Source organism: Mobula birostris, chromosome 3 (genome assembly GCF_030028105.1).
Source record: "Mobula birostris isolate sMobBir1 chromosome 3, sMobBir1.hap1, whole genome shotgun sequence".
Classification (NCBI taxonomy): domain Eukaryota; kingdom Metazoa; phylum Chordata; class Chondrichthyes; order Myliobatiformes; family Myliobatidae; genus Mobula; species Mobula birostris.
The window spans coordinates 58,969,201-58,981,580 of NC_092372.1; the positions used below are offsets into that span (position 1 = coordinate 58,969,201).

At 41.9% G+C, this 12,380-nt stretch overlaps 1 protein-coding gene across 4 annotated transcripts in view; it reads right to left on the minus strand.

Moving 5' to 3' along the window:
- Nucleotides 1-12,380, minus strand: part of exoc1 (exocyst complex component 1) — a 95,328-nt gene that overhangs the window by 61,528 nt on the left and 21,420 nt on the right. For all 4 annotated transcript variants that reach the window (XM_072252688.1, XM_072252687.1, XM_072252686.1 and 1 more), the window contains exons 3-4: nucleotides 8,959-9,089; nucleotides 2,149-2,308 (exon numbers count right to left, since the gene is read on the minus strand). In XM_072252688.1, the coding sequence (XP_072108789.1) occupies nucleotides 2,149-2,308; nucleotides 8,959-9,089 (291 nt within the window). The remainder of the gene's footprint in view (nucleotides 1-2,148; nucleotides 2,309-8,958; nucleotides 9,090-12,380) is intronic.

The window sequence follows — 12,380 nt, forward strand, 5'->3', positions numbered from 1 at the left end:
GAGCTGTTGCATGCTCCCGATTCTCATATGCCTTTCTGAATGCTCCTTTTCCAATTTGGGCAGTTGGTGGCCAGGGATTTCAAGGAGTGGGTGTGCATGTTGTACACCCCAGCCCCTCAACCCCGAAGTTTTGAGGACATTCTTGATTTAAAAAAATTTAACCATTAGCTGATCAGTGCAAATGCAGTGGGCTAAGGGTCAGTTTCCATGCTGTATAAGAAATGAGTCTCAACTCCTTTCATGATATCGAATATCTTTCTACCTTAAAGCAATCGGATATTGACTACAAACCATCAAAACTGTAATAGTAACAAGGTTACTCCTATTCCTATAAAGTACAATTTGTACTTCCATGAAAACAGCATTCAACAGAGTTCTGTTACTCTGTACAAATGAACAGACTGCTGGGCCATGCAAGTTCCTGATGGGCACAGAAATCAGAATATCTACTTGCCCTGTGGTCTAAAATTGTGTATGGGCCCAGTTTAGCAAATAAATACCCCCAGAACCAGCATTAGACATGGATTTAATTCCAGACTCAAGATGCAAAACGCAATTCTTCAATGGAAAAAAAATGCGGCCTTGGATAGCATTCTTGAAACAGAGGGGATGCAGTTGCTCATTCTCTATAGTGACCTGCAGTAAACATGTACTTGCTAGATATACACAATAGCTTCCTCAGCATCTGAAAAGGAAGGTTAAAATTTCAGGTCATATAATACTAAGTAAAAGGAGAATGCAGGAAAACCTTTTTTTAAAAAACAGCCAAAACATAAACAAGAAAAAAAATAGATATATAATTCTTTAAGGATTTTTAATAAAGATCATCTTGCAAGGTCTTAATAATTAATTCCCCAAAATCCAGTGTGCTTATATTCTTAGCAGAGGAAAATGGTCAGTATCATTTGAACAAAGGAAATTAGGATTATTTTGGAGTCCTAATACAATGGTGTAGTCTCAAAAAGAATTATTTATGTTATTGGATATTAGATCTGTAATACTTGTGAACACTTCTAATGACATCTATACATATAAAATCATAAAGCTTCTTTTTACACCCAGAAGAGCGGAGGTTCTACCAATTGTGTGCGAAATGCTTTGGTATGCGCTGAAGTTATAAAATGCAAATTTTAAAAGATAACAAGTAACACACACAAAATGTTGGAGGAACTCAGCAGGTCAGGCAGTTCTATGGAAACGGGTATGGTCCCGGCCCAAAATGTCGACTGTATTCTTTTCCATAGATGCTGCCTGGCCTGTTGAGTTCCTCCAGCATTTTGTGTGTGTTGCTTGGATTCCAGCATCTGCAGATTTTCTCTTGTTTTTAAAAGGTAACAACCAATTTCTTTACTTGAACTCTTTATTAATAAAGTTGAACATCAATTATAGATATACACCAGGATGACAAAAATAAGAAAACATCACCAACCTTCTGTAACCTTAGGAAGTTCTTTGCAGAGAAAGAATAGAGAAAGAGGATTAAAGGAAGATAAGCAAAGAAACATCATAGCAACAGGTAGCAATACAGATTAAAAAAGGCAGCATTTTACAATGAATTCCCAAGACTGCCGCCAGGCTTGCCAAATCCACCATTACAATGTGCTTTCAAGAAACGGCAGCGCAACAGAAATATTTTCCAAAGATGTAAAAGATAGAAATCAAAAAATGTGTTTGCAGAAGTAAAAATGCTAGCCACTAAAATATTCATCCACGAAAAGGTTGAATTTATCTTAGACTGACCACACTGCATTCTATAAATTTGAGGCCAAGATGAAATACACAAAGTAATATGGTGAAAAAACAAAACAAGTGACCTTGATGGGAAGCAATCATTAGCATATAAATGACTATATTCCAATATTATAATAAGCCTGCAAAGAAAGCTCAAAAATTTAATTGCATTCAGCACTGTTGATTACATAAATGTTTTGACTTAATTTTCATAAGAGCCATTTAAATACCGAGCAAAAAAGATAATAGGAGTTGAAAAGACAGATGGAACAGACTGAGCTGTGTTATGAAGAAACTGAAAGAAAAAAAATTAATGTCAGGCAAGCTGTCACATAACAGGAGGAGGACAATTAGATCATGTGAAGACTGTCATTTCTACTAAAATGAAATGTTTATCATCATCACACTGAGACTCACCTTCCAATAACTGTGAACTAACATTGACAAACTCGATCTTCTTTCTAAGATATCGCTGATTAAGTTTCCAAATACAACAAATGAAAGCATTTTTCTCTGCTGTGCTGCTAGCAAGCCACTTGTACACTTTATCAAAGTGCAAATCAAACTCTGGATTCTCCTGCGAGCATAGATAATACAAATTCATTTAGTTCAAGTATTTGATTTTAGAAAAAAAAATTAGTATGATGACAAACACAAGAAAATCTGTTGGAGATCCAAAGAAAGACACATAAAATGCTGGAGGAACTCAGCAGGCCAGGCAATGTCTATCGAAGTAAACAAATAGTCTACATTTCAGGCAAAGATCCTTCTTCAGGACTGGAATGATGAAGCAGTTCATCATGAACATCAAAATATACAGAGTATGGAACCTAACAGTATTCTCAAAGTGATAACACTCATATAGTCAAAATATTAAAATCAGAATTTCTAATTGAACCTCAGTGTGGGTATCTGGGCCAACAAGTGGTAAGTGAGCATGGCAGATATCACAAAGTAAACCAGATGCAGAACCTCTGAATAGCCAGACAGCAAATTACTGGTGTTTTACTGTATATTCTTCAATCACAAAGAATAACTATTTCTGCCACGTTTCTCAATTTCTCCACCCACCAGTGAAAGTATATTCAAATTATTTTTTTCACATCCTGATCTAACTTCTTCAAGTCCTTCCCATTTTCCACTCTCCATAAGCATAACTCATCCAAAGCACCCTTTCCCATACAGGTCCTGCTCGAGTCTTCACTGAACTACACTTAAATATTGGGAGGCGAGATGTGAAATTCTTATTCTCAAAAGGTTCTGCTCTCCAGTCTTATCTCCCGTTCTCCATTGCTTTAACTTTTCCTTCCATTCCCTCACCCAAACTCAAAATTTGTTCATAATATACTCTTGTGCATACCTTGCCCACCATGTTGATTTTTCTTCCCTAACCTCTGAGTTCTTTACAGCTTTTAGTATTTTTAGCTTGCAGTAACAAAATGAATTTATAGCTACTAAAACCATCTTAAACTCTGCAAGAAACATAACTTATTGCATGTCTGGCAATCTCTAATTCCTAACTCCTTCTCTCCCATTTACACATTTTTATGTCACAATGTGCTGTGTTGAGACTTCTTAGGAGTGCAACTGTCACATTATAGCAGAATTACCTGTAATGTCTTCATGAACTTTCTCTGATATTGGATTCATCTTTCACCTGGGATATTTTTCATGTATTAAATCTACTGTATTCATGTAAATTGTTATTCATGGTTATAGAGTTGTCAACATCAATTAAACATCAGAAGTGATATTCTTTTTTAATTCTTATCATTATTTAGAACACAGGGAAACTATTCCAAATTTTCAGAGCCAAACTCATCTGCTTTCTGAAAAAGAAGTGATGCTGAGAGGCAACGAGAAACACTTAGCAAGATCTGAATCTGTGTTTCTGTCTGAGCTGTGGCAATGGCTGCATTTCAGCTCTAAAGGCCAGCCTAATAAGAGTTAACAATTGCTAAGTTAGAAGAACTAAAATATTTTGGTTCCATTAATTCTAGCAATATAAACACTAAAAAAAGTACAAAAGTTCTGGATTGCTCTTTTAGGAGATGGTTTCCAACTTTCAGCCCAATGGGCAGTAAGAAATCCTGCAAAGCAGTATACTTTCAGTTCTGGATGTTCGCTTCTCCGGTGGAAATTTTTCATTCCAACTGAGCCATTCCTGCACTTGCTTAAGTATTATTTTGACCATGAAAGGCACCCCCTTAAATGTAATATAAAATCAGAAAAACAACATTTCTACGAACTTTTCAGATTACTCATCCAATTACTTTGGGGTACTGACTCACCTTGAAGAATGTACAATTTGGTAGAGATCGGTGGAACAGAGTGAACAAAGGCTAATATCCTCTACAAGAGGGTTTTCATTTCTTAAAATAAAAGCTTTTGGTGGGGAGTGGCAAGGACGTACAGCTGCTTTACATGAGAAGATAAGGAAGTACTCCTGTGTGCATACATCTATTGATGCTTCTGGACACATCTTCAGTGATGTTCCTGGAATCATCGGGTGTTTTGGGTCTTTCAACATCATACAACCTCCTCCAGGTGACCCAGCCGGGGCTGATCAGACCCCAGCTTGTGTCCAGATGGCTAGCTACTTATGATTCCATGGCTCCCCTCTTTTGAGCCACAGCCATCTTGAGGCCCTCTCTGCCGCATCGGTGGTACTGCGGATGGCTCTCCTCTTCCTCTCTCCCTCGATGCCCAAAATGCTGAAGGCTCTAACTAAAGAATGGGCTATGAATCCCCTACAACCAACCTCCACTGGGAGATACCTCGCTCTCCATCCAGCCTGCTGACAATTGCTGACCAGTCCTGCGTACTTGCAGAGCTTCCTTTCAAAGGCCTCTTCCAAGCTATCTTCCCATGGGGCTGTCAGCTCCAGCAGCACCACTTGCTTAGTAGACTCAGACACAAGGACAATGTCTGGTCGCAGGGTGGTGGCTGCGATATGGTCGGGGAACTTCAGCTGCCGTTCAAGGTCCACCAACAGCTGCCAATCCCTTGCAGAGGTCAGAATGCCTGCAGATGTTCTTTTGGCAGGTATTGGCTGCTCCCCAGCTCTGACAAAGGCAATGGTCTGCTTGGAGGGTCGGGACCGCTTCGCCCACTCAACTCCTGCGCTGACGGCTTCAGCGATGGTCTTTAGGACCTGATCATGCCTCCACCTGTACCATCCCTCATCAAGTGCCCTTGCACAGCCGCTGAGGATGTGCTCCAGGGTTCCTCACTTGGAGCACAGTGGGCACGCAGATGACTCTGCCTTGCCCCATGTGTACAGGTTTGATGGGCTTGGAAGCACATCGTACACTGCCTGGATGAGAAATTGGATGCGGTGTGGTTCGGCTTTCCAAAGCTCAGCCCAGGTCACTTTCCTCTCAGCCGCATTCTCCCATCTTGTCCAAGCTCCCTGTTGCTTCATTCCCACTGCCTTGCAGGCTCTCATCTCCTCCACTACTGCTCTCACCTCCTCCTGAACTAGACAACGCCTTTCCTTCCCTCTGGTGTCCATTTGGGGAGTTGGAAAGGATCCTAGCCCAGCTCGGCCTCGTGTGACCACTCCCACCAGCCTCCTGTGACGCAGCCTCGCCCCTGCCTCCTGAACAGCTTCCTCTGCCCTCCACTTCCTGTCAGTACTTACTTGGATCCCTGCTCTAGCCACCTTCGGGTCACTTGAGTCCCTATACTGTAGCACTTCTCTGGCTCTTGTTACCTTGAATTCTTCCTCTAAGGATTTGAATGGCAGTTGCAGTTTGTTGTGGTGTCCACAGAGTGCGATGCTGCTCAGACTCTTTGGCAGCCCCAGCCATCTCCTGAGGTGGTTGCTAACCCTCCTCTCTAAGGTTTCGACTGTTGAGATCGGGACTGCATAGACGAGGAGGGGCCACAGGATTCTGGGAAGAATGCCATGCTGATACACCCAGGCTTTAAACTTCCCAGGTAGGCCAGACTTGTCCACAGATTTCAGCCAGCCATCCAACTCGATGCAGGTTGCCCGAATAGTTGTTGTGTCCCTTAAAGAGCTGTCAAAAACTGCCTAAGCTCTTGACTGGCTTTTCTGTGATGGTTGAGATGGCTGTGCCTGCGGTGCTGAACCGGAACTTGTTCTCCACCTTCCCTTTCCTCAGCACCATCAATCTTGATTTGGCAGGTTTGAAATGCATCTGGGCCCACTCCACCAGCTTTTCGAGCCCTTGCAGAACCCTCCAGCAGCCTGGGACTGATTCTGTGCTGACTGTGAGGTCATCCATGAATGCCCCGATAGGTGGTTGCCGTTGAGCGGAATTCATTCTGGGCCCTCTGCACTCTGGTTCAGCAGACTTAGTGAGTATGTTCATGGCTAGGGAGAACAGTGTCACTGAGATAAGTGCACCCTGTGATGATGCCAATCTCCACCTTGTGCCAGGGTGATGTGATTGCTCCTGAAGAGACCCTCATCCTGAAGTTGCTGTAATAATCAGCGATAAGGTCTCTGATTCTGCTGAGGACGTGATATTTGGTCAGTGTGAGCTGCACCAGCTTGTGTGGAATGGAGCCATATGCATTTGCCAGGTCAAGCCACAACACTGACAGGTTGCCCTTGTTCTCTCTGGCCTCCCTGATGAGCTGTGTCACCACACCGATGTGCTCCAGACAGCCCGGCATCCCTGAAATGCCACCCTTCTGGACTGATGTATCAATATAGGTGTTCTTTGCTAGGTAGGTGCACAACCGGTTGGAAACTGCACTGAAGAAGATCTTCACCTCGACACACAGCAGGGAGATGATGCGAAACTGATCTATCTGGGCGGCATTTTCCTCCTTCGGGATCCACACCCCTTCAGCCACTCTCCACTGTTCTGGGATCTTCCTCCTTCTCCAGAAGATTCTCAGGATCTTCCACAGATGCAGCAGGAGTTTGGGGCAGTTCTTGTACACTTTGCACGAGGTGTTGCTCGGTCCTGGAGCCGAGCTTGCCCTTACTTTGAGGACGACCTCTCTGACTTCCTTTAGTTGCAACTCTGACATGTCGAACTGCACACCCGGTTCAGGTGGGTCTATTAGGATGTCGCACTCTCCCAACTCCTGCTCTTTTTCAGGATCATTATATATCTTCTTCAGATGCTGGTCTATGTCCTCCTGCGAACAGGCCAGTTTCCCACTGCGCTTCTCCCCCAGCAACTCCTTGGTGAACTTGAAGGGGTTGGCGATAAAGGCAGCACATTTTCGGGCCCTTTCACAATGCCGCCTCCGATGTCCAGCGGAGGACCCTGATCTTCTTTCGTAGTATGCACATCCGCTGGGCCAAGCCAATGCGCTGCTCTTCTCCTGCCTCCTTGTATTGGGACTTCAGCGCTTTCATCTCCTGCCTGATGTTGTGGATCCTCAATGCTCTTTGGTTCTTCGAGTAAGATGTCTTGGAGCCTTCCTTCTTCTCTTCTCTGAACTGTTCAGCAGCGATACTGACAATAACTGTTGTCATGGCTTGCAGCTTCCTATCAACCCCTCCCTTCGCCGTTGCCTCCAGAATTTGGTTAACATCTTCATCAAACTGCTTCCACAGTGAAGTCATGTTAGCTGCAGGCCACTTGATCCGCCTCCTGTTAGACTTCATGTTAGAGGGATTAGTTTGCAACAGTTGGAGGTTCTGGGCACTATGGGGTGACTCCGGGCCTGGCCCCTCCTTCGTCTCACCAGGTTGGACACCTGCGCGTTGTGCTGCTCCTGCTCCCGCCAAACACTTCATCCTCGCTTGGTGGATCTTCAAGCCATGATCATTCTTGCAGATTTTGCCACATGCACACTGCTTCCTCATCATCATTTGTTCATTGCTTGGGTCTGATGTCGTTGTGTCCATCCGATTGGGGTGCTCATCCTCCCCCACTCTCGGGCACCCCTGGGGGTATCTTTTCCTTAGATTCTTTGTAGCTTTTGTGGGGGTCCTCCAACATTATTCAGATTTCGCTTCTGATCTTCTCTTCCCAATTTTAGTTTTATTTTGGATTCTTTTTACCACATTACAATTCTACTTTTACTACAAGAGTTGGTCACAGGGCTATGAACTTCTGTGTTCATCAATGCTGCCACTTCACAATTAATTGACAGGGTGCACACTTTGAAATTGCAATTTGAACTCCAGCCAATCCATGATCCATTACCTTTCCATCAAGCTTTATTTTATAGCAAATGCGAATGCACATTCAGTAGAACAGAATGAAATTACTCTGCATTGAGTCCACTAATGCACCTTTAACTTCCAATTCACATTTTTAGTGTATTAAGGAAACCCAAAGCAATTTTTCTACATTTGGACAGTGAGACAGTGGCTACTACAGAGGAGGACAATGTAGTGAGGCGGGTGTAGGGGAGTAAACCAGTAATGTTAATGGCCACGAAACAGAACATGCTAACGGAAAGCTGTATCTTATTGATCGCGGACTTCAGGAAGGGGAGGTCAGGCGAACACTTACTAATGCTTATTGAGGGAGTCAGTGGTGGAAAGAGTGACTAGCTTCAAGTCCCTGGGCATCAACGTTTCAAAGGATTCCTCCAGAACCCAACATATCGAGGCAATCGTAAAGAAGGCACACCAGTGGCTAAACTTTCTTCGGAGTTTGAGGAGACTTGGTACATCACCAGAGACATGAGCAAATTTCTATACATGTATCATTGAGAGCATTCTAACTGGGTGTATCACCACCTGGTATGGAGGATCCAATGCGAGAGGCTACAGAGGGTTGTAGACTCATCCATTTCTATCATGGGCACAACCCTACCCATTATCGAGGACATCTTCAAAACATGATGCCTCTGGAAGGTGATATCCAACATTAAGGACCTTAAACATCCAGATTGGTATTGGAGTTTGAAGACACACACTTAACATTTTAGGAACATCTTCCCCTCTGAATGGTCCATGAACACTACTTCATTATTCTTCTTTTGCATTATCTAATTTTTATTGTAATTTTTTATGCCTTGCACTGTACTGTCGCCACAAAACAAATTTCATGACAGATGCCATTGATAATAAACCTGATTCTGATTAAGAAAGCAAGTAAACTTGATCAAATATAGTAACAAAAAAACCTCAAGAAATTCTCCACAATTTAAAAATATTTAGGACTTTCGTTATTAAAAACATAAAACTTGCAATATTCAGAATGTTTAATTCCTTATTATTAGTGTAATCAATCTGACCGAAACACCTAAGTTTCAATGGCCTTTCAGACCTTTTCGTTTTACCTTGTTAGCATCCTTAGCATCGACAACAGCCAAATCTCGCAATGCCCATGCTGTCTGCCGTTTGTAGAAATCCCCCTTATCTGATTTCTTCACCTTAACAACATTTACTTGAACTGGTCGCTCTGTAGTTACTGCAAAAACCAAAGTTAATAAATCAATGAGCGATAGAATAAAGAGGTTGTAAACAAAGTATTATTAACATAATAAAAGGGTTAAAATAGCAATCTTAAAGAATAGTGCAGAATTAATGTTTATTCAACCCTTTAGACAGATATTGCACAAAACCTCAAAGAGTTCAGTAAGCCTCAATTCATCCACCAATTCCCTAAATTGCTATCTACCTTTTTAATTACACTTCCGTACAATCTTTGACACATTTTTCTATGAAAATTATTTCGATCACAATAAAACTTCTCATCTCAGATAGTTAAATTTCATTAGCTATGAGGACTTGATCCTCATGTTTATGGAAGTCGGTACTGTGTTTTGCACCTTGGTCCCAGAGTAATGCTGTTTCATTTGTCTGTGTTCATGGGTATGACTGAATGACATGTAAACTTGAATCTGAACTTCATATTCATACATTTACACCAAAGGGAATATTATTCTGATCATACCTGTTATGTAAAGGAGAAGTTTCCAATCCATCAACTGACAATGGCGAAAAAAAAAATCCTGAATAAATTGCATGGACAATTGAAAAGGTAGAAGCAATGCAGAAGGAATAACAGTGTCAGAAGAACTGAAATAACGTCAAAAAGACAATAAAGATTAGAGGAACTCATGACTTATGGGCTAAACATGTGATGAGAGTCTACAGGGGTGAGGAAGAGCATTTGGTTCAGCAGTTACAACTTCACACTCAATGTCAACAAAACCAAGTAATTAATTGTTGACTTCAAAAAAATGGAAGTTGAATCCTACCTTTCAGTTCTTATTGGTGGGCCAGAGATGGAAAGAATTAGCAGCTTTAAATTCTTGGGCATTAACAGCTCAGATGACCTATGCTGGGCCCAGTACAAATATGCAATCACAGAGAATATATGCCAGTGCCTCTACTTTCTTATAAGCTTAAGGAGATTTGGCATGTCACCAAATACTCTATCAAGCAATCGGATAGACGATTGAAAACATCACCCGGTACAACATCTGCATGCACAGGATTGTAAGAGGCTGGGGAAAGTACTGGATACAGCCCAGCCGTCATTGAAAGTATCTACAGGAGATGTTGTATCAGTGCCAAAATCAATCATTAACGACCCCACCACCCAGGTAATACACTCTACTTACTGCGCAAGTACAAAAACCACAAAGTTCAGCAACAGCTACTTTCCAAAGGCCATCAGGTTCTTGAACTGACCTAGCCAATCCTAATGAGCTCTCAGCAAAGCTCCTGCAGAACACTCCCTGCACTGCCCTGAACTTGCCTCTGCTTCGTTTTTGCCCTAATGTCTCGCACAATCTTTTTCTTTGCTGTCATGAAAACTTTATGCATAATTTATGTACAATACAGCAGTTTCGTGCAATGTCTGAATCTTTGTGCCAGTCATGCTGCTGCAAGTTTTTCATTGTACCTACACCTCAAGACAATAAACTCAAATTTTTGAGAACTACTTTACAGAGGTTGGGGCTATTCATGCAAAGAAATTAACAGTAAAAAAAAACAAAGTTCATCTTATTTTCTGGTATGTGATCTGCCAAATGTGCTGACTATTCAAAATTCCTATCAGCAACTAGAAAAGGTTTTCATAGAAAAGTGTATTATATACTAGCATGTGAAGTGAAGTGACAGATTTTCATGGACGAGGATAGTATCTGATGATACATCTGGTGAAATTCTCTAGCATATAATGCGTTTCACTACATCTCAAACGGACAATGTAATGGCAAGTAATAGAACAAGAATCCACCGTACAATCAAAATTTTAAATTATACTGTTCAAATTCTATCACAGCAAAATGTCTAGTGTCAGATATAATTAGACTACAATGCAACTGGATAAATCATAAAAATACTTAAAAATTAACATAATTAAAATGCCTCTTAACAGGTCAACATCCCAGGGTGTTTTATGGAGAGGATGTAATTCAGGACAGACAATTAGCATTACGAAAAACAAAAAGAGGCAATACACAGCAATGAAATGCTGAAACAGTATAATGACAAAGAATAGAACAGACCTACAAGTGGAAATGTTATGGTTTAGAAGAGTGGAGGAGGAATCTGTAAACAAACTCTATCCCTGAAGCAGCCCTTCATGACACTGGCGCACCTCAGGGGTGTGTGCTTAGCTGACTGCTCTACCCTCTCTATACCCATGACTGGGTGACTAGGCATAGCTCAAATACTATCCCATAAATTTGCCGATGATACAACCATTGTTCGTAGAATCTCAGGTGGAGACGAGAGGGCGTACAGGAGTGAGATATGCCAACTAGTGGAGTGGTGTCGCAGCAACAACCTGGCACTCAACGCAAGACAAAGAGCTGATTGTGGACCCCAGGAAGGGTAAAACAAAGAAACACAAACCAATCCTCATAAAGGGATAAGAAGTGGAGGGAGTGAGTAGTTTCAAGTTCCTAGGTGTCAAGATTTCTGAGGGCCTAACCTGATCCCAACATATCGATGCAGCTATAAAGAAGGCAAAACAGCGACTATACTTCATTAGGAGTTTGAAGAGATTTGGTATGTCAACAAATACACTCAAAAACTTCTATAGAGGTAGCATGTAAAGCATTCTGACAGGCTGCATCACTATCTGGTATGGGGGTGGGGTGGGGGCTACTGCACAGGACTGAAAGAAGCTGCAGAGAGTTGTAAAGTTAGTCAGTTCCTTCTTAGGTACTAGCCTACAAGGTACACAGGAGATCTTCAAGGAGCGGTGCCTCAGAAAGCCAGCGTCCATTATTAAGGACCCCCGGCACCCAGGGCGTGCCCTCTTCTCACTGTTACCATCAGGTAGGTCGAGGTACAGAAACCTGAAGGCACACACTCAGCGAATCAGGAACACCTTCTTCCCCTCTGCCATCCAATTCCTAAACGGACACTGAACCCGTGACTGCTACCTCACTTTTTATATATTGTCTGTTTTTGCACGATTTTTAATCTATTTAATATAGATATACTGTAATTGATTTATTTATTATTTTTTTCTTCTTCTATATTATGTATTACATTGAACTTCTGCTGCTAAGTTAACAAATTTCATGATACATGCCGGTAATAATAAATTTGATTCTGATTCTGATTCTGATTATGGATGACCTACCCATACTCCAATTTTGTGGGTTCTGAGGTGGCTGATGAGGCCAATGAAGGATTCATGGATTTTAGATGGTGAAAGCATTGACAGTATTTCACCAGTTCTTGAGATGCAGGCAAGGCACCCATGTCTGGAAGCATATAGGAGGGCAGGTAAATC